General features: G+C 41.1%; 1 protein-coding gene across 2 annotated transcripts in view; it reads left to right on the top strand.

Moving 5' to 3' along the window:
* ada2a (adenosine deaminase 2a) overlaps positions 1-23,550 on the top strand; it is a 71,655-nt gene that overhangs the window by 32,703 nt on the left and 15,402 nt on the right. For both annotated transcript variants that reach the window (XM_072267669.1, XM_072267670.1), the window contains exons 3-4: positions 4,962-5,172; positions 17,449-17,576. In XM_072267669.1, the coding sequence (XP_072123770.1) occupies positions 4,962-5,172; positions 17,449-17,576 (339 nt within the window). The remainder of the gene's footprint in view (positions 1-4,961; positions 5,173-17,448; positions 17,577-23,550) is intronic.

Here is a 23,550-nt window from a genome sequence, read left to right on the forward strand (position 1 = left end):
GTATATTCAGAGGGACAGAGAGAGAAAAAGGAGAGTGAGAGAAAGAATGTGTGTATAAAAATAAGTAACAAATGGGGTACGAGGGGGAGGTGGGGCCTTAGCGGAAGTTAGAGAAGTCAATGTTCATGCCATCAGGTTGGAGGCTACCCAGATGGAATATAAGGTGTTGTTCCTCCAACCTGAGTGTGGCTTCGTCTTTACAGTAGAGGAGGCCGTGGATAGGCATGTCAGAATGGGAACGGGATGTGGAATTAAAATGTGTGGCCACTGGGAGCATCTGCAGAATTCCTGTTGTGAACTAAATTCAGTTGGTTTTGATTGAAATTTTGCTATGTGCAGCTTTGTGATGGGGAAACAAGGGTATATGTTTTAAAAATAAATAAAATATTGTACACCGGGCAAGAATATGTTTGAACACAGGGAAATCTGCAGATGCTGGAAAGCGGAGCAACACACACACACACACACACACACACACACACACACACACACACAAAATGCTGAAGGAACTCAGCAGGCCAGGTAGCATCTATGCAAATAACCTTTCTGTTTGCTGTTTTGCATAGATGCTGCCTGGCCTGCTGAGTTCCTCCAACATTTTGTGTGTGCTGCAAGAATATCTGTGTTTTTATCTCGAAGTCCAGCTATTCCTAAGATCTCATTACTACTTAAATTTACTCAAAGCCACTAGGGATTTGATGCCATTTTGGGAATAAATGAGGCCTTGGCTTTAAAATTTGACTTTTTTTTTTGCTATTTTTCCTCACGTAACAATATTTTAAGTAGTTCTATATGACATGATTATAACCATTACAAATTTCTCTATTTGCTTATAGGAATGAAGTATTAAGGTAGACAACAAAATAGACAGTGAATGCCCAGCCAAGATCGGTAATTAAATTGGCAAGATATCCCCCACTTTCCAAGGATTTCTGAAAAGCTAAGATGGTCAGCTGACTCAGTCTAGGTTTAATGGGATGTGAGTTGAAACAACAAAGAGGTGGGGGTCTCCGGCAAGAGCCATTGGAGAAGGGGAAAGGGGAACATGTTGTTAATGTTTAAAATGATTGAGTAAGTTGTGTTCTACACCTTCAGTGTGAGCCCTGGAGGAAGGTTTCAACACTCCTCGAGGTTATTACAGATCGTGAGCACATTCCATATTAAATATCAACGTGACCATTTTAAATCCCATTTCCTTACAGACTATTAGAGAACACAATCAACACCTCTTCTATAGAGACCTGTGAGCTATTCTTAGAAAGCAGAGTGCTCCTGATGCTTTAGAAAAAGGCAATGAAAAAGATGTAATAATCATTTATGTGTTGTATTTGGAGTCACAGAGTCATACGGCATTGACATAGCCCAATTCATCCATGCTGACCAATACGCCCATCCTGTCCCATTTGCCCATATTCGGCCAATATCCCTCTCAATCTTCATATTTATGTCCCTATCCAAATATCTTTTAAATGTTGTTACTGTACCTGCCAGCTAGTTGCAGATACAGACCACCTGTGCTCAGATCCCTTTTAAACCTTTTCCCTCTCACCGTAGGTTTTTTCCTTAGTTATTACGTATAAATGAAAATGAAAACAAAAGGATTTATGAATCCACTGTAATGTTCTTGCTCTCACAGAATCTGAGGGAATAATCAAAGGGAGAACAGCTGTAAGTGTTGCCTGTACTTTAGCATAAAGCAGGAAGTAATACGTTTGAAGTGAGCTAATATTGCTATTATGTTAAGTGGAGCTAGTTTCCTATGGATGAACAAAATTGGCTTGATCGATTTTGCTACAGTTACTTTGAACAGAATATCAAGGTTTAGCTTGAATCAAAGAAAATAGAATGAATTTGAAAGCTTTAGAAATGCTCGCTCCGAGGGCTCCGCCAGTAAAACGAATCTGTGCCAAATGGAGTTCAAACTTTTGCCAAAAGTTGGCCCGCTTCAGCATGAGACATGAGCAGTGTAATTGGTCCTGATGACTCAAAGTCTTCTTAGATTAAAGCTAATTGTTATCCAAAGATTCTTTTGGAATGCACTTGGGTTTCCTTTGATGTGTTATGTGTTTTAAACCCCCTGTCCAATGCTAAAATCTTCTTAGTCCATTGTCATTCCATATGGACCATGATGTGACCTGGTGTAGAGTAATCTTTTACCCTCACTTAACCATAAATGGCGAAAACATTGCTATATGATTGATGTAGTTCGTAGAAGTAAGCTAGAGGTAGTCACATGAGGACAAAGTACACTCAGTGGATGTCATTCCAGGAATAAATGGCAAATGGTCAAAACAAGTGCATAAATGTAAAAAGGTGAGATTTGCTAATCACAGCCTCATTGGATTTTGAGGAGCATGCAGAATATCACTAATTAAATAAAGTAACATTTCTATCGAATGCCAAAAGTTCAATGTGGTAGATAGTCTAGAGAGATATAAAAGGTGCAGGATTAGAGAGGTAGCATAAAAAGATATTGGCCAGAGCATGAAAGTTGTTTTATGGATGTAAATAAGGCAAGAGTATAAATTAAGAAAGAAAATCTATTACAGAAAAAGAAGAGGACAGAATATGATTCAAAATTCTTCATTGTGCCCTCAGAGAAGATGGGATGAGATAGATATAGAGGTTAAGGAGAAAGGTTATGAAGCATAAAGTTAAGGAAGGCAAATGATAATAGCAATAATAAAATATTTTTAAGAAGCATTAAAAAACAAAATTGCTAGGCCTGGTGAAATATATCCTAGGCTGTTGTCTATCCTTTTCTTATCCTTTCTGATTATACTGTGATCCCAAAGAGAGTAAAAGATCAACAGCTGAGTTACAGGAATAATATTGGTGGCTAACAAAATTGAGGAAGAGTGTAAGTTATTGGAAAGGCAATATATAATCAGTGGTATATTTGTAAGGGAAGGCCATGGCTGTCTCAAGACTGAACCATTTTGACTTGGCTGTAAGGAGTTTTAGTGAAAATAAACTACCTGATGTGGTTTGTATAGGCTTAAAAGCAGTTGGGTGGTACACTAATGACTATTTCTTTGGACAAAATTTTGTAAAGTGCTTCAGTGGCTGGAAGGAAAGGGTACTTATCAGCAGGAATTCTAATGTGTAAAAGGGTACTTACAATAGAATCAGAGCCATTTGGTTCATCATGCTCATGGCCATTTTGTGCATACGGACCAACAGGGCTTGTAATAATCCCGTCTATCTATAGATGATTCAAGTGCTTGGCGAGTCTATTTTTAATGCTGTCCACAACGCTGCCTTCACCACTCTCTCAGGCAGTCTAATTCCAGGTACACAACACTCTGGGTGAAAAGGTCCCCCTCACATGCCCTCTGAATTTATCGCCCCTTATATTAAATCTGTCTTTTGGTTTTATTCATGTTTGATAAGGTGAGTAGATTCTTACTGTTTACTCAGTCTGTACCTTTCATAATTCTTCATGCCCCAATGGTATCTTTAACTCCTCTGCTCCAGGGTGTGTCCCTTCGTTTTGCAATGTTTGTCAATCTAGGAGACATAAAATAAGAAGTTAACAAGTGGCTATTTCATTGATAATGAAGATGAAAGCCTATATTGGAGAATGATATCGATAAGTGAATAGGTTGGCAGGAAAATGGCAAATGGAATTTATATGGACAAGTGTGAAGTAATACATTTGGGGAAATGAAACAACGTGAATGAATACTTAATAAATAGGAGCAGACTGCACTGCGAAGTGACAGAGGATGGAGCAGTGTAACAGAGGTTCAGATTCATTTATTTATCAGACGTACATCGAACATATAGTGCAGTGTGTCGCCAACACAACCTAAAGATGTGCTCAGGGCAGTCCACAAGTGTTGCTGTACTTTACAGCGTCAACATAGCATGCCTATGGTGTCCAGAAGAACAATACAAGCAACAACAACAGAAAACAAAACAGAATGACGACAGTAAAACAAGCCCCTTTCCTCCCACCCACTCATACACAGAGACAGGCCTCCATTCTCAAGACATCCCAATTCAACCTTCAGTCACTGGCCCAGCCTCGCAGACATCACGTCTCCGACTTCCAGTTGTGCCATGGGGCCTCCAACTTGCAGACTTGCAGACACTGGGCTTGGACTTCTGGACTCACCAGCCCTGGTACCTCCCGCCCGCACAGACTCGCCAACTTGGGGAACTAGCTGACCCGGAGTGCCACCAGCCTTCATTCAAGGGACCTGACATCCACCCACAGGGATAACTGGCCTTTTACCACGGAGCACTCTAACTGGAACTTCAGCTCCTCACTGTGATTCGTCATTTACTGCCCAGGACCACTAAGGCACCTCATCTCTGTCCTAATCTGTTCCCCAATTCCTCGCAATAACCCCAAAACCAAATCCACAAGCTAAAAAAAACAGCAAAATCTGAGCCTGAAACTTTACTGACATTTCAGCTTGACACCACCTTGATGAGAATTGTCATATATATCTGAAAGTTCATAAAACACCCTGTAATGACTGAGGCCTGGAATTTAAGTACGTTTTCCTAATAAAAATCTAGTTGGGCCTGGGGAAAGATTTTTCAGCACTGATAGAGGAGTGGAGGAGATTTATAAGGATGTTCTTGGCTCTTCACTGCACTTTCTGTATAGCTGATCCACTTTATTCTACATTGTTATTGTTTTACCTTGTTTTACTGAGTGCTCTGAGTAATGAGTTGATCTGCTCAAGGTTTTCTTTTTGTCTTAGTACATGTGACAATAATGAACCAATTCCAGTCCTATAAGTTTCACTTTTGAAGATGCAATTTTAAACTAAGAAATCGTGTCCATTGTTTTTAAAGCAAGGGTTTAATTTGAATGTGTGTGGATGACCCAAAGTGCTTTGAATCATGTGTCCTCCTTGAAAATTGAACACTGCAATTAAGTTATAGAAACAATGTGCATTGAGGCAAATTCATATTTGATAAATATACTTCTATTTTCCCTACAGTCTAATCAGAAATCTTACACTGGTAACAGAAAAACCAGAAGAAGCCTACCGATCACAAGGCATGGTTTGGAGAAGATTCGAAGACTTATTTCAAGCTGCTTCCAGTCTCATTTCCTATGCCCTCGTGTTTAAAACATACTTCTACGAGGCTTTGAGAGAGTTCTACCATGATAATGTACTCTACATAGAGATACGAGCTTTGCTGTTGCTGGTATGTATCAAATGCTTCATGATGAAACAATGTTTCTTCTGCAGTATCTTGGGTCAAATCGGGGATGTCACTTAAAAGTGGATTTCAACCCTTAACGCCAGTTTTGGGTTTTCAACTTACTTTACTCCAACTGGGGGGTGGGGGGGGGAACTTGATTAAATTAGGTGCAGTTATTAAAAAAAATTGCTAATAGTAATAAGCAGAATGGGGTGGGGTAGAGTACTCAGGAATAAAAAAAATCTGAAATCAAATATAGCAAAAAAAAAGTTCAGAACTTAAGTGATTAAACCCTTATTTAGTTTCACATCACAGTTTCTGTGCAAGGATGCATCTAGGAGGGGGGAGGTAAGGCACAGTTGCCCATGCTCAGTTGAACACGAATGGTGTAATGACCTACACAAAGCATTTATATTCGTGTCCATGTTTTAAGAAATGAAACAAGGTGAAAGGAAAGAGGGAAAGGGAAAACACTGAACCGGTGAAAAGATGGAAGTGAAGAGACAAAACTGGCCCTTTTCCATTCCAATCATTTTCTCCCCTTCTTGCACCTGCCACTGCTTAAATCATACCTCCTACGTACTTAACAGCCTCTTCAATGGAATCATGGCATTGAGAAGTGGGTAGGCACACATATGCATTAAGGTTAAAGTAGGTGACGTGACCTGCCCTCCCATTTAATAAGATCGTAACTGATCCGACTTTAACGTGAACTGAACTTTCCGTTGCCATATTTCTCGCTGTTGCTATGACTTAAAAATATTCAAAGTCTCTGCTTCCATCAGCCTTTGAAGAAAGGAGTTCGAAGTTCAAAGTAAGACTTGTTATCAGAGTACATCTATGTCACCACATACAGCTCTGAGATTCTTTTTCTGTGGGCATACTCAGCAAATCTATGTAGAAGAGTAAACAGGATCAATGGACAGCAAACTGCAAAAGCAGATATAAATAAATAGCAATAAATAAAATCATCTATGATATAACAAGACAAAGGAGTCCTTGGATGAGTGTGGTTATCTGTGTTTGTCTAAGAGGCTGATGGTTGAGGGATAGCAACTGTTCTTGAACCTGGAGTGTGAGTCCTAAGGCTGTTGTACCTTGTACCTGATGGCAACAGCAAGAAAAGTGCATGGGCTGGGTGCTGAGCATCTTTGATAACAGATGCTGCTTTCCTACAGCACTGTTCCATGTAGATCTGCTCAATGGTTGGGAGGGTTTTACTTGTGAGGTACTGGGCTGAATCCACTACCTTCTGTAGGGTTTTCAACACAAAGGCATTGGTGTTCCCACACCAGGCCATAATGCAGCCTGCCAGCACACCTTCCACCACGCACCTTGCCAAGGTTTTTGATGGCGTGCTGAATCTCCGCAGACTCCTGAGGAAGTCGAGGGCACTGGTACGATTGAAGCAGGTGGGTACCACACACTGCCGGAGTGAGAGGTTGAAGATGTCCGTAAATACACCTGCCAGTTGGTCAGCACAGGTCTTCAGTGCTCGGCCAGGTACTCCATCCAGACCGGTTGCTTTCCTTGGAGTCACTCTCTTGAAGGCAGCCTGCACGTGAACTTTAGATACTGAGATGGAAGGATCATCAGGAGACACGTGGGTGCACGATGGTTTCTCCCTCTCCTAGTGATCAAAGCGAGCGTAGAAGGCATTCAGCTCATCTGGAAGCGAAGCTCTGCTGTCCCTATGTTGCAAGATTTAACTTTGGTGGAGGTTATGGCATCCTAACACATATGACCCTCTGAGAGAAAATATTTTGCCTCAGTCTTAAATTCAGTACGCATTCAATTAGTTTAATAGAGTGTACTGGATATCAGTTACTGTGGGATTCAGTTGAATAAGTGATGGCTAGTGCTTTACATTCTGCAATAGACTGTTATTGTTCTATATAACCCTTAGAATCCGTGCCTAGTCACTGTAACCTTGGCTGAGGTAAATGGACTCTCCAGAAAGCCAGTCCCTAGATATTTCACAATAGTGGTTCCAAAAAAAAAATCATTTAATGGTCTACTTGCATTAATGAATATTTTATCATCCAAATTACAAGTTTCTTTAGTGTTACCCCTTACATTTCAAATGCGTTGTTCAAGTCATTGGCCAAGAAATTCAATCACCTTCAGTGCTGCTTTATTCACTTATACAATTGCAAATTGGATTTTCATCTGCAGAAAGATGCAACAGTATGCATATCTGTGTCATTTCTTGTTAGCTGGAAACTTGACTGGGTCAAACTTGTCTGATGTTCTTTCTGTATCTGTCACAAGCAGGTTGACAACGTTACTCATTTTGAAATATTGGGGGGGATCTTAGATCAAGTTGTCTACAGGTGATTAGCAGTGGTCATTGCTTAGCCATGTTTAATTGATGTGCATTGCTGGATTTGGAACTCCTGTAAACCAAGTCCCATGCTTGACTTTTGGCTACCACCCCTACTCCAACTGGACCTTCTATTCCCAATGCTCAGAATTCCCTCCCCCCCCATACCCTCAGGGTCATGATCATTCCCACATCATGCTTCTCACAACCACCAGTTGTTACCAACTCCTTCCTTTTCCATTCATGACAAATTTGCTCGGCAACCAGACCTCTCTCCCCTCAACCATTCAGCTTCCTCACCGATCCAACCCCAGCACCCTACCCTCAGCCTCCAGCCATCAGATCTCCTGACCTGGGCGAATAATACGATGAGTAATCGCGTTTGAGCAACAGTAAGAGAATTGCAGCTGTGTTTATGAGAGAAAGTCAGCAAGATACTGCTTTAGTTCCAGAAGTAGCATCTGTGACTTAAGAGACTTCCTTATGATTTTTTTATTCATTCAGATAGGTTGGCAGAACTCTGTCTCAAGGCTTATTATGGATGATGTTTCTCAACACCCACAGGACTATATCCAAGCAAGGGATTGACATCATCTTGAAAAGGAGAGAGAAATTAGAAAGTAAATTAAGCAGAAAAAAGAAACGAAAGGAAGAATTCATTGTAACCTGGTGCAGTTTTTTATTTGCATTTGTAAATAATGAAGCAAAATATTCATTCTAATACTAAATTACTATTTAAATCTTCTCAAATTACTTATAACTATGGACATTTAAGTAAAGTGGTCCAAGTTCTACAACTACTGTTGATTTAAGTAGGCAAACACGAGGAAATCTGCAGATGCTGGAAATTCGAGCAACACACATAAAATGCTGGTGGAATGCAACAGGCCAGACAGCATCTCTAGGAAGAGGTACAGTCGACGTTTCGGGCCGAGACCCTTCGTCAGGACTAACTGAAAGAAGAGATAGTAAGAGATTTGAAAGTGGGAGGGGGAGGGGGAGATCTGAAATGATAGGAGAAGACAGGAGGGGGAGGGATGGAGCTAAGAGCTGGAAAGTTGATTGGCAAAAGGGATACAAGGCTGGAGAAGGGAGAGGAATCTTGGGACAGGAGGCCTAGGGAGAAAGAAAGGGGGGGGAGCATCAGAGGAGGATATAGTGAGAGGGACAGAGGGAGAAAAAAGACGGGGGGGAGGAGGAGAATAAATAAATAAATAAATAAGGGAAGGGCTAAGAAGGGGAGGAGGGGCATTAACGGAAGTTAGAGAAATCAATGTTCATGCCATCAGGTTGGAGGCTACCCAGACGGATTATAAGGTGTTGTTCCTCCAATCTGAGTGTGGCTTCATCTTGACAGTAGAGGAGGCCGTGGATAGACATATCAGAATGGGAATGGGACATAGAATTAAAATGTGTGGCCACTGGGAGATCCTGCTTTCTCTGGTGGACAGAGCGTAGGTGTTCAGCGAAACGGTCTCCCAGTCTGCGTCGGGTCTCGCCAATATATAGAAGGCAGCACTGGGAGCACTGGATGCAGTATATCACCCCAGCCGACTCACAGGTGAAGTGTCGCCTCACCTGCAAGGACTGTCTGGAGCCCTGAATGGTGGTAAGGGAGGAAGTGTAAGGGCATGTGTAGCACTTGTTCCGCTTACAAGGATAAGTGCCAGGAGGGAAATTGGTGGGGAGGGATGGGGGGGACGAATGGACAAGGGAGTCGTGTAGGGAGCGATCCCTGGGGAAATCAGGGGGCGGGGGAAGGGAAAGATGTGCTTAGTGGTGGGATCCCGTTGGAGGTGGCAGAAATTACGGAGAATGATATGTTGGACCGGAGACTGGTGGGGTGGTAAGTGAGGACAAGGGGAACCCTATTCCTAGTGCAGTGGTGGGAGGATGGAGTGAGAGCAGATGTGCATGAAATGGGAGAGATGCGTTTGAGAGCAGAGTTGATGGTGGGAAGGGAAGCCCCTTTCTTTAAAAAAGGAAGACATCTCATTCGTCCTGGAATTAAGTGTTCATATAGCTAGATAGATAGATAGATAGACAGACATACTTTATTGATCCTGAGGGGAATTAAGTTTCGTTACAGTTGGACAAACCAAGAACAGAGTACAAACATAGCAATACAAAACCACAAACAATCAAATAATAATATGTAAACCATGCCAGATGGAAATAAGTCCAGGACCAGCCCATTGGCCCAGGGTGTCTGACCCTCCAAGGGAGGAGCTGCAAAGTTTGATGGCCACAGGCAGGATTGACTTCCCGTGATGCTCAGTGCTGCATTCCGGTGGAATGAGTCTCTGGCTGAATCTACTCCTGTGCCCAACGGTGTAAATGATGTTACACGCCGACGTCGGGTTGGCAGAGGGAGGGATGTACACAACAACCACAATGCATGTGAGATTTCCCTTGGAAAATAATATGGCCGGAGTCCAACAGCAAAAAGTTCAATATCCGAGCTACAAATACATTCCTTGATTGTAATATGACCAGGATTGCACCATCTATTGTTAACCAGCACAGCAAGCCCCCCTCCTTTACGCTTACCACTGTCAGTGCACTTCCGGTTGGCCCGAATGGTCAGGAAGCCCTTTACAGAAATGTTTTTGTCGGGTATGTCCTCGTGCAGCAACATTTCAGTAAAACACATAACATTGCACTCCCGTAATGTTCTCTGACTCCTGGCTAGTGCTGTCAACTCGTCCATTTTATTACCCAGCGATCTCACATCGCCCATAATGAGAGAGGGGCGACACGGCTTATAACTCCTCTGCTCCATAAGTTTCTGTTGTCTCGACCCGGTTCTTTTCCCTCGTCTTTTTGATCCCCCTTGCATCATTATACAAATATGATGTAGAAAGCAGCTGGGTCTTTGGTCTTATGTCATCTAAAGCGAAGTTAGTTAGTTACTGCCTGCTATAGTGCTGGCGTTTAGGGCAGGCAGAAAGGTATCTAAAAGAAACTGGCACTGAAAAATATTCCCTTAGCTCCAGACACAATATAAAGATGTCTTTGTAGTCATCTTCAGTGCTTTCTAAGAAGTTTCCAGCCAGAAAATGAAACATAAAGCATCAGGAAAGACAGCAAAGTAAAGCTTGCTTAGATTTTTTAATGTTCTGATGAATGTCAATCTCAAAAGTATGGTCTTTGCCTTTACCAGTTTATCTCAACTAAAGTTTGTCTAGACTTTGAAAAGAGGTTAAAATGAAAATAATCTTAAGCCTGTTATTGTATGTTCAGGAAACCTGCAGCATAATGATATAAATGTATAATGTTGGAACAGGGTTTCTCTTGTGGTCCCAGATGCAAAGGTCTCTTCACTGAGGATCTAGATTTCAGCCTTCGAGGTAACCTACTTCTGTGTTTTAAAATAAGAGTTGAAGTTAATGGAGATTAAAAAGAATCATTTCATGTCAAAGGAGAGTGCTGAGTGATACCTGTGTCTTTCCGTCATGTAATTGAAGGAGACATTTCCTCAATAATCTGGAGCTGGCATCATCACTGACCTCCAGTTCAAGTATCTTCCTCCTAATCTGCTCTTAGGTCACCATCTCTCTTGGATAGGATTCTCTAACCTCTTTCATCCTCTTGGTCCTTCCTTTCTTCCACAGAACTGAAAAATCACCTACCATCGTATCCTTCCTAATCCATTTGTTCTACAGAACACCCTTTGACTCCACTCCTTCCTGTTCTGATATAGTCCCTCTGATTTCAGCAATGTTGTTCCTGCTAAGATAAATCTCCCAATAACTCCAGCACTCTCCTTGTCCAGTATCTACTCCCTACCTCAAAGAAATATGTTTATGAAAGCATGGGTACACATTCCATATGAATAATTATAAACTAGCTCCAGTTTCCCACTAGTTCAAAGGTATCAACTGGCATTGCTGTCTCTGCGCTGTTGTTGGAGGATCATTCACCCAGATGAAGCTGTGGTTTTGTTTCACATGAATCTTGAGTTGCAATTTATTTTCAGTCCTGTCAGTCCACCCCAGTTAACTCCATTCAATTATCCATGACTTCATCCATCTTCCCAGCAACCCACTCTATCGGTGAGAAACTTTTCTGTTTGACCTGGAGTTGTGCTTCAAGTTGCACTTCCTAACCATCACCAGGACCATTCACTGGTATATCTTCAGTAATATCCCTTTAAAGTTCAAGTTTTTTTGTCATCTGACTGTACGTATGTAGAATCAAGCAAGACAATGTTCCTCTAGACCACAGTGCACCCACAAAACATATATCACACACAGCACATAAAACAAAAACAATACACACAATACGCTGGAGGAGCTCAGCAGGTCAGGTAGCATCTATGGATGGGAATAAACAGTCAACGTTCTGGGCCAAGGCACTTCATCAGGACATAAAACAAAAATCACAAATAAGTTTATAATATAGTTGGATGTATGTAGTGCGCAGCTCAGGGAAACAGAGAACAGTAAATAGCTCGCTGTCCTGGTGATGAGACCTTGGTGGTGGCAGGGTATTCATTAATCTTGCAGCCTGAGGGAAGAAGCTGTTACCCAGCCTGGCAGTCCAAGTCCTGATGTTCTTGTATCTCCTTCATCATGGTAGTGGGTCAGAGAGATTGTGGGATGGGTCGTAGGGATCCTCAACAATGCCTTGGGCTCTTCATGCACTACATTCCCGGTTAATGTCACAGATGGGGGGTATGGTTGGAGGAAGACCCCAGCGATCCTCTCAGCTATTTTTGCCATCCTCTGTAGGATCTTGTCCAATGCCTTTCAGCGTTCTGCCACACAATGATGTCATCAGGCAGTGCACTCAATGGTGCTGCTGTAGGAGGTTGTTAAGATGGGGGGCAGGGAGCCTTGCTCACCTCAGTCTTCTCAGAAAGTGTAGACACTGCTGTGCCTTGACTAATGAGGAGGTGTAGTTGGTCCATTATGTGCAGAAGCAAGAACTTTATGCTCTTTTTCCATGGCAGAACCACTGATGTGCAACAGAGAGAGGTCGACCTGTGCCTTCCTGAATACCACAATCATCTCTTTTATCTTGTCCACGTTGAGACTCATGTTGTTGTTTTTGCACCATTTGACAAGCCTCTCTACTTCCTCTCTGTATGCCGACTCGTTGTTGCTGATGAGAGCGAACGTGGTAACGTGGTTTGAGCTGAATCTGGGAGTGCAGTCATGAGTCAACAGCATGAACAGCAATGGGCTGAGCACACGGCCATGGCGGGGGGAGGGGGGATGCACCAGCGCTCAGCGCAGTGGAGCTTACGATGCTGCCTCCAACTCTGACTGACTGCATCTTTCTGTCAAGATGTCCAAGATCCAGATACAGAGAGGGATGTTGAGTCTCAGTGATGATGGTTTACCCTTCAGCCTCAGTTATGAACATTATCATAACTCTGTTATTACCAAACTTTTATCCCAATTCCAGTCATTTGGAGAATGTAATCATTCAGTCCAAGCATCTATCAATCACCCTTCACAAACAGTATAAGTTCAGCTTTTGAATGTACTTGGCTTTGATGCCTAATAGGTATCAGCCATTATCACAGCTAATTTGCTGCCCCTCATTGCCGTGAATCTTACTTCAGTTTTTCAAATCCTTGTCGATTGGTCTTAACCCACTTGTCTGACCTGGCAATGATTCCACACCTTTAGGTATGACCTCGTGTTCTGTGGATCAATCTATCCCTTAATCCAACCATTTCTGCCAACAACGTTCATTCATCTCAGACTCGCTCCAAGATTCTGTCTTACTTTGAATCCATATTTTTTTAAACCAGTAGTTTTGTTTACCTCCCTTATCACAGCTGTATGTTCATTCATTCCTTTATTTATTTCTTCATTTCATAACATGAAGAATCACTTCATTAAAAAAAAAGCATTAGTAATTTCAAGCAAGAGAAAATCTGCAGATGCTGGAAATCCAAGCAACACACACAAAATGCTGGAGGAACTCAGCAGGTCAGACAGCATCTATAGAAAAGAGTACAGTCAATGTTTTGGGCCGAAACCCTTCAGCAGGACGGGTTTTTCATACCAATTATAGTAATTTCATACCAATCTGGTATGGGGGGGTGCTCTACTGTACAGGATGGAAGTAAGCTGCAGAGATTTGTAAAATTAGTAATTTCCATCATGGACTCTAGCCTCTGTAGTATCCAAGCCATCTTCAAGGAGCGATGCCTCAAAAAGGCAGCGTCCATCATTAAGAACGCCCACCAACCAGGACATGCCCCCTTCTCATTGCTACCACCAGGAAGGAGGTACAGAAGCCTGAAGGCACACACTCAGTGATTCAGGAACAGCTTCTTCCCCTCTGCCATCCGATTTCTGAATGGACATTGAACCCATGAGCACTACCTCACCACTTTTCTATTTCTATTTTTGCACTACTTATTTAATTTAATATATATATTTGTTTATTTTTACTGTAATTCAAAATTTTATTTCTCTCTGTTATTGTGTGTGGCATTGTACAGCTGCTGCAAAGTTAAAAAATTTCACGATATATGCTGGTGATATTAAACCTGATTCTAATTCTGGTTACTTGGACCTGATTCTTGTCACAGTGGTTCAAATTACAATGTTTAGTGAGGGAGAGAAAAGATAATTGTTATAAATACATTTTACTTTAAAGACTACAGGCAGAGGGCCACTTTGCTGGCATGTTGAGAGTAACTACAGCCTATTGAAACATGCTGCGTATATAGCTTTTGTACTGGATCATTGATCTGCCACACAATGACAGGAACTCACAAGAAATCATACAAATTAGTTTCAGTTCTAATAGCTTCTCTTGGGTATTTCATCTTCGGGTGTAGGGGCTAATTAAGATGTTGTAATTCAGACATGCTGAGTGTATCAAGTGAGTTATCCAGATTTCATGAATGATAGCAGTGTCAGATTTATTGCCTGATGTTTTTTTTTCTTCCAGTTATTGCATGTCAAGGAAATAAAAATTGTTCAATCTATGGGTTCATTTAAAAACTGAAATATTAATGTCTTTGTAGAATTATTTTAACTTTGGGAAAATCTTCACTGACAGCATGTACGATGCCCGTGGACGGGTAACTGAACCAAACTGTTTAGTACAGATTAGGTTAATGTACTTCTAATATTTTAATTTAGTTTTCTTTGCTTCATTTAGATTTTGCTTGGTGGTTTTGTTGTGTTTTTTCCTATTGGGCGCTTTGGAAGAACAGGCAAAATGCTACTACTAATCCCTTTGTTTTTACTCATTAAATGGCAGAAATGTAGAGGATGGGAATTCTCTGGGGGTGTTCTAAGTATGCAGCATGTTTTAGCTGAAGAGTTTTTGAGGACCCACAGGCTTCTGAGGTTTTTATTGTCCATATCCATTACAGCCCCCTGCCTCCCCCCTCCTCTTGAACGCAGGGAGGTTCAAGATAACTTATCTTCACCATCTGCTGTTCAGAGTGCAGGCAGCCGCAGAGTTGCACCATATGTACAGGATGGCCTGGGGACAGTATGTGGGATTGACAGCTCATCCTGTGGAAGTGAAGGTTACTGCTGCTACCAGCTGGTAGCTTTCATGCTGCTGGATTCTTCCAGACTACTCAGAGATCCGCCACGTTGGGCTGAAAACACTGCGCTTCTCACACAGTCTCTTCAGGTTGAGGACGATTGGCAACACGGAACTAGAGTTGAACCAAATAAGGGATTTTTGAACTGAGCTGGATGTGGAGCAGGCAATGCTGGATGAAGAGGGTGGGTGCTATAGCATTGGTGTGCTCTATCTGTTGCTTACACTGGGCTTCCCTATCCTCCAAACAAAGAATTTTGAGCTTATCAGGACCATCCTGGAATGCTTTTTCATTATGAGTGGAGAAATATTACATTTTCTCCAGAAGGCTTTGAAAACATCCTTGAATCTTTTCCCTTGTCCACCCTGACATTCCTATGCCACGACAGACCTTAGAGTGATGTCAGGCATGTGAATCGTGTGGATGACTGTTAGTGCCAATTGATTGTAATTCAAGGCTTGATATGGGGCTGTTAATCTAGGATTGGTTTGGTTGTCAGCCAGTGGATAGGAGGATTTTGCAGATACACCATCTACACAGTAGAGGCAAATTACAGTTTTAACCAACCAACCCATACATCTTTCGAAGGTAGGAGGAGGAGAAGATGGCGGCGGTACGGCAGCATGCGTGGCCTCTCGGGTGAATGATATCTGTAATCTGTAAAGTAGGGGACCGTGCACAATTCTGATTTGATGGAGACGGACATGAGAGTACGGAGGAACATCTGGAAAACTTCTGAAATGCCCGCTTCGCTGCCGCTGCTACTGTGTGGTAACCGGAATCTCCGGAGCAGAAGGCCCCGAAATTCTCGGCTTTGCTTGTTTCAGCGGCCGGGGCTAGGTCGAAGATGCTCGGCAGAGGATAGCGCTCGGGAGGCTGTATCGGAGGGGCTGGTCGGAGGCTTGAAGTTTTCGGACGGACTTGGTGTCGGCTGTGGTTGGCTGCTTCCAAGGCATCGGCAAGTTGACGGTGCCTGGAGGTTTATGGCAGGGAGTTTCTCCCTTTTGCCGCCTGCTTTTGGGGACTCAGGAGTTGATCGACTCGGGGACTTTGAGACTATTTTTTACTGTGCCCATGGCTTGTTCTTCATCAAATTATGGTATTGCTTTGCACTGCTGTAACTATATGTTATAATTATGTGGTTCTGTCAGTGTTAGTCTTTGGTTTGTCCTGTTTTCTGTGATATCACTCCAGAGAAACATTGTATCATTTCTTAATACATGTATGCATTTCTAAATGACAATAAAAGAGGACTGAGTGTTCTCATAATCTAAATCGGAGCACCCAAAGGAAACCCACACGGTCACAGGGAGAGCGTGCAAACCTTGCACAGACAGCATCCCTGTTTCATCTACCAGCTTTGCCACTTTGCTGTCCAATGATTTAATGTGTGTACAGAAAAAAATAAGATTCAAATGTGCAAAAAGTACAATTTACCAAGTTTTTCAAGAACAGGGTTCCTGGGTATCTGGAATATGCTGTGTGTGGAATTTGCAATTATAAAACTCTGGACATTTTTGCAAGTAGTGGGATTTCATATCAACCCTACTTCTGTAGTTTACCAGTTGTCTTGGTTGAGGAAAGATGTTGGATTCTTGTTATGGATCATAAATGGTTAACTTTTTGCACTGAACTAATAGAGTTTATTTTGAGAGACTTCACTTACTTAGGGCTCAGCTGATGGACATTTCAATAAGTAGTCTGTAATTCACCATATAACATTATTTAATGATTAGATACCCCATGTAAATAATATGGTGAGTGAAAGAGAAATGTGGCAAAGTCATATGTATGGAAGCTGGGCAGTGTCATATTTAGGACTGTAGGTATGGCAAGTTGTGTATCAGGAGGTGTTATGGGTAGTGTCATGGTGTAGAGAGGTGTGAATCGGATAAATCAGAGATTTTTATCATTCACTCAGAGTTTATTGTGCAAAGTGAGGGGATTTGCTGTTTGAAGTGGTAGTTTTGCCTTCACTGACCCTGACCACATGAACCCATTAAACATTTTGGGCTTCTGTCGCCTTTGCTGTGGACAGTATGGATTTGGAGGACTTCCAGGCAGAAGGCTGTCTGCAGCTCGCTCATCGACGGCCGAGTCAGAAAAGTGATTATTTTGCTCTCACCTGTCTTTCTCCAATAGCTTGCTTAATCTTCCAAAGTGCTGTGGAATGACTTTGAAACTGATTGGTTGCCTTCTTTAGGAAATGATTGTGACTTAGATCCATTCTGGTAACCTTCAACCAGTACACATCCATGTGAATTTTCTAAAGCAATGAATTGTAAGATTGGTAATGGTGGGGTGGCACAACTATGAAAATAAGGTGGGAGTATGAATGTTACATCCTGTCTTTGTTCAAACAGGCGCATTGCAAGGTCATTTGATTGTAAACAACAAAATATTAACGGTCACTTTCTGTATATTTTAGGTGTATGAACTCAATGGCACCTTGCACGACAAGGAGTGGTCCATTAGGGCTTACCAGGAGGTTACCAGACAATTCCAACATGATTATCCTGACTTCATGGGAGCCAAAGTCATATTTTCAACACCTAGGTAGGATATAGTGAATCAGTATTTCTATTTGATGTTTCAAAATAGCGTTGCTTTGAATGTCAATTCTGATGTGTACCATTGGTTCACTGCTGAAGCCTGCCCCAAATCATTGTGAAGGAGGCACTGGAACAGGCAGCTCTGGAAATAATTCAAACTAGGGTCAGCAGAGCAAAGGAACAGTATTGCTTGGTCTTGCTGACTGGGCTTATTTAACTCAGCCCAGGCCAATCAGTTGTTTTAAACAAATCGTATTATCTACTGTGCAGTTGCTGAGGTCCCACAGTGACATGCATTAGATGACCAAGTCGTGTATAGATTGAGCAATTGATATTGGTAATTCTGGACAGTTAGAAGGGAAGTATGTTTATACAATTCATCCCTAGAATGTAGTTGTATTATTTGTCCTTTGCTAGAGTATCAATATATTCATAAAATTCACAGCTTGTAGCTTGAGCTCACAAGGTGACATTGCCACAAATGGAACCTGTAACATTTTCCCAGGACTCTATGGAATGTTACATGATCATGGAAATACTGTGTTTATTACAAGAGACTTGATAAATTTTAGACAGGATGGTCAGTGTAACATATGGTGTGCTATGTGCTTCAAAATAGGGTTTGTAGTATTTGACAAGACAGTTGTATCTTCAACTGTTTCTATACATGAGGTGCAATATGGGATATCTCACCCAACTTTCACAGCTTAAAAAGGGGAAGTCCTTTCTAGATTCATGCATCCAGTTCAAATCTTGAAGATCACAGTTATGCAAAATTAAACTTGCAGGTTGTGCTGCTATGATACTGTTCATTGTTAAGGTAATTTGCTTTTGCAGCTGAACTAATTGTGAAAATCTCATGTTATAACATTTTGGAGTACATTGAATGGTGTGGTATAAAGATAATTTCTGTTTAACAGTGTGATTACCAAAAGACTGAAAAATTGTCACAGCTAGAGTTGCGATTAAATGTGTTAAGTGCACCGTTGTAATGCAACAGCTAAGATTTAACAATCCCAACTTTTATGAAATGGTAAGGAAGTTGAGAGTTTATCTGTGAACAACACATTCAGTACCGTGCAAAAGTCTTATGTAGCCCAGATTTTTAATATAAATTTTGTTTCAGATGTTTATTTTTTGTCTTCTCCATTAGTGTCAGTAGTAAAGAGCAAATTTTAGATTTCCAAACATTAATTTTCCAAAAAAAATTACAGAGAAATGTTTGTATTTCATTAAAGGAAGTAATAGATTAAGTAATAGACCACTTTTGAAATAAAATAAACTTGATTACTTTGTGGGTATATGGCCCAGTGCATGATTAAACTAAGTTAACAAACAGGTGCTAATGTTCAATGACAGAATGAGTTGAATGAGCTAAACTGATTAACTGAAACAGAAACGTGTGTACAAGGAATCAAACTGGGTGAAGGACAGCCAAACTGAAGGGTGAGGGTGTGATAGTTTAACCTTCAAATCATCAATTCTTACACCATGGCAAGAGTGAGCGCAGCAGCAAGACACAAGGTGGTTATCCTGCATCAGCAAGGTCCCTCCAAAACAGAAATTTCACAGCCGACAGGAGTTTCAAGATGTGCTGTCCAAGCTCTTCTGAAGAAGCACAAAGTACCGGGCAAGGTTGAGGACCAGAAATGTAGTGGTTGGCCACAGAAACCGGGTGAAGCAGATGAGAGATAAATCAAACTGATTTCCCTCCTAAATCGGAAGAAGTGCAGCACTGCTATTATCTCTGAACTCACTGGAACCCTGTACACCCCTGTACAGCCTGGAGAATCTTGTCAGAAGTGGTGTCCATGGAAGAGTTGCTGCCAAAAAGTCATTCCTTTGAAGTGGAACCAAAGCCAAGAGACTCACCTACGCACAAAAACATAAGGGCTAGGGTGCTGAACAATGGCAGCAAGTGCTCTGGACTGACGAGTCAAATTTTGAAATTTTTGGCTCAAACAGGAAGTGGTTTGTCCGTTGAAGAACTGGAGAGTGCTACATGGATGAGTGTCTGCAGCCAACAGTGAAGCACAGTGGAGGTTCCCCACAGGTTTGGAGCTGCATTTCTACAAATGGTGATCTGTTCAGAATTAATGGAATCTTCAATGCTGAGACGTTCAAGTAGATTCTCCTTCATCAGGCAATGCCATCAGGGAGGTGTCTGATCAGTCGCAGCTTCATTCTGCAGCAGGACGATGACCCCAAACACACGGCCAAGGTCATAAAGAACTACCTTCAGTGAAAAGAAGAACAAGGAGTTCTACAACAGATGGCATGGCCTCCACAGAGCCCTGATCTCAACTTCTTCGAGGCTGTCTGGGATTACATGGAGAGACAGAGGCAAGTGAGACAACCAAAGTCTGCAGAACAGGGGTTCCCAACCTTTTTTATGCCATGGATCCCTACCGTTAACTGAGAGGTCCATGGACTCCAGGTTGGGAACCCCTGCTATAGAAGTTCTCCAAGATGCTTGGGACAACCTACCAGCCGATTTTGTTATAAAATTGCTCAACAGTGTACCTAAGAGAATTGATGAAGTTCTAAAGGCAAAGGGTGGTCACAATAAATATTGATTTGATGAAGTTTTTTACTGCTCGTATAGTAATTTATTTGAAATTTATAAACTTTTCAGTTCATTATTTTTAAAAGCATCTTTGCTTTACAGAATGTTTTATATGTTTGCATAGTACTGTACCTTGTCACTATTTTGGACATCATGTCCGATGGATTATAGTTAACTGGACTACCGGTTAATCGGAGCAGCCACTTATTTGGGATAATTCTTAAAGAACATAAAACAATCAAGAAAGTAGCCAGAATTCTTTTTGTTTATTTGGGACAGTATGCTGCTTAATTGGGACAGGAGACTGTTACCAAACAGTTTCTAGCTAGTGGCAGTCGTGTGCACTAGTGTGGCCATTAGACACTGCACCATGCTTAAAGCAAACAGCTTTTAAATAGCATCAGTTGCATGTGTTTTTGTTCAAAAAACAGTGATTCTGTCATTGATAGTTGGCAAGACGTAGGCAGTAAGATACTTCAGAACTATTTTCCTCTTTATGGTTTCAAGCTCTGAGGCTTGGAGATGCCAGAAACAGTTGGGAGTGAAAACTAAATGATTTCACTACTTCAGCATTTAGGAACTATGAAGAATTTGAAGGTATCGACAATCATCTTGAATATTACAATGAAAATGAAGATTTGGAGGATACAATTGTCGAAAGTATTGCATGAAGACAGTCCACTATCTGCACTAGGCGTCTGCTCTGATTTTGTTCATTTGCAGTCAATAAAATGAACACAACAGTGTATATGAGATGAATTCATCCGTTGTTGTCAATTAGGAACTAATACGCAGTTTTATAGTATGGTAGTAGTATTGATAGTGTTCTAATTTGTTCTGTATTTCATTTAAATAAATAATTTGTTACCCAGTTAAATGGCAGTTTGTCTTGCTTATACCTTTTTAATTGTTTCCATGAAACTTCGACTAATTGGGGCAACTGCTTAATGAATCAAAAATGTACTGGTCCCAGTGTGTCCCAATTAACTGGGACGCACTGTGTTTAGACTTAAACATCTAAGCAATACTTTCTCTAAACACAACCCACTGGTTTATTTTGCAATTACTTTCTATAGTCAGAAGTATGTAAAAATGCTGGAAACACTCAGCAAATAAAACAGCATCGGTCAAAACAGAAACAATTTATGACCAGATCTAAAATTTTCCAATGAATGGCCCAGAACCTGAAATGTTAATTGTTTTTCTTTCCAAAATTCTGCCTGATCTGTTGAAGGTTTTCATCATATTCTGTTTTCATTTCATATTTCTAGCATCTGCGGTTGTTTGAGCTTCAGCATTTGTTGGAACATAATGGAAGGCCATTAATCTGAACATTAATTAAGATGCATAGTTAATGCTTGACTGTTGCTGTTGTCCTGTTGAGTGTTTCTGGCATATCTGTTTTTAATTTTGGATTTCCAGCATCAGCAATATTTTGCTCTTAATTTATGATGCTGTGTTTGCATTAGACACCAAAAGCATGACTGAAATGCTGCCTTGACATGCTATGTTCCGATCATTTATGCAGCAAAATTCTCTGTGCGTTCTCATGGGATCAAGTGAAACATAGTTAAAATTCTCTGAGGCTATTTTTTGTTTTTGTCATCCCTCTTTGCTCTCATATTTCCCAAATGTACATTTTACCACGAGGTGTCAATGGAGCCCTTTGGCCTATCATGTTTATGCTGGATCTTTGAGAGAGCAATTCAGACTAACTATAATATCCTTTTCTCCTTTGAGCCTTCAATTATTGTTCACTTCAAATACATTTCCGAGTTTTCATGTGACATACCTAGCGGTTCAGTTTTGATGTTTCAAGAGTTTCAGCAGAACACTATGTGAAGAGGTTTCCTTAAACTTCTTTTGTCATTCTTTGAATGACTTTTGTGTTGATGATGCTACATCACTAACATTCCAAACAGAGAAAGAGAGGGAATGGGATATATATATATAAAAGGGTGCAGTATAACGTCTTGGAAATAGGAAGCAATGCCTCAAGGGACCAAAAATTTGGGACTGAGATGAAGAGATGCTTGTGAATCTTCGGAGTTTTCTCTCCAGAAAGGCTGCTGAATATATTTCAAGGCCAAAGTGGATTTTTCTTTGGAATCTAAGGTAATTGAAAAATTACCTCTCTTCTGGATTTGCTATTCAAACCTCTGGCTTTAGGTAACTCGCTCTTTCTTTTTTGCTGTTTCAGAGCTGGTCATTTCTGCATGTCACACATCTCTGGTTTTGGCAGTGTGTTCCTCTCGTCACAAGTATTGCTGACCTGCTGGGGATGAGCTGCAGCCATGCTATTACGAACACTTATCACAGACAAAGAACATAATTCGTTTTCAACTGTCACATTCACTCATTTGGTCTCACCCTATCAGAAACATTCCCTCTGTTCTACCCATCTACCCTCTCCTCTCTCCTCACCTTTCCTGTTAAACTAATTTTTTTCATATCTCTTTCTCAGTTCTGATGATAGGTTTCGGAAGTAAAACATGAACTCTGTGTTTTTCTTTACATTAATGCTGCTTGACCTGCTGTTTCCAGCATTTTATTATAATATGATGAATTTGAGAATTCGGCAGGAAAGTGAAGTTGCAAATGATCAACTATGGCATTGGAATAGGCTGAAGAATCTACTTGGCCTACTCCTGCTTTCACTTGTACTTTTTAATAGGGATTCTCAGATGTTATGATTCAATTAAGTAGCATTAAAAAGGGCAGTCAGTTTTTCCCTGACTTCTTGAGTTGATGGAGAACTTATTTCTGCAGTCAGCCACTACACCCATTATACTGTGTTGCCATATTAAAACTGCCCTCAGCGTTTAAAGGAAGATAATAGCTGAATGAAGACAAGAAGCTTAAGGAACAATAATTTAGTGTTGCATTTGTACACTGGCATCATCTAATTTTGTTGTGTTTGGGAGATGCTTTGGTTGATTCATCTTCAAGCTGTTTTTATACAACAAATACAGCATTCTGTGTCTCACAGTGTTAGCAATGTTCACCTCTAGTTTTTTTTTTCTTTCAATATTCACGTTTGCAATGTTTAATTCTAACATTTTCTTCATCTCACTGGCAGTTCTTTTCACAATGGGCAAGTGGATCAAAGGGCCTTTGTGCTGCTTGATACCATGGTTCTGTCATTTTGTGAGGATCTCGATCTTATTGGACTTTCACAAACAAAATGTTAGGATGACATGGTGCTGCTGTAATGATACTAAAAGGTGGTGTAGCAATTTCTAGGCTCGAGTGCTCACTGTTACCATGTACAAACCAGCACTTTGAGTATCAGCAACTTTCAACGTAGATCAGCATTTGGCATGGGGTGATATAATGCAGTAGGGATAACAGACTGCTGAAAGACTGAGTGGAAATCATAAGAAATGAAATGGAAATCTTGAGAGTAGATGAT

Source organism: Mobula birostris, chromosome 9, assembly GCF_030028105.1.
Source record: "Mobula birostris isolate sMobBir1 chromosome 9, sMobBir1.hap1, whole genome shotgun sequence".
Lineage (NCBI taxonomy): Eukaryota > Metazoa > Chordata > Chondrichthyes > Myliobatiformes > Myliobatidae > Mobula > Mobula birostris.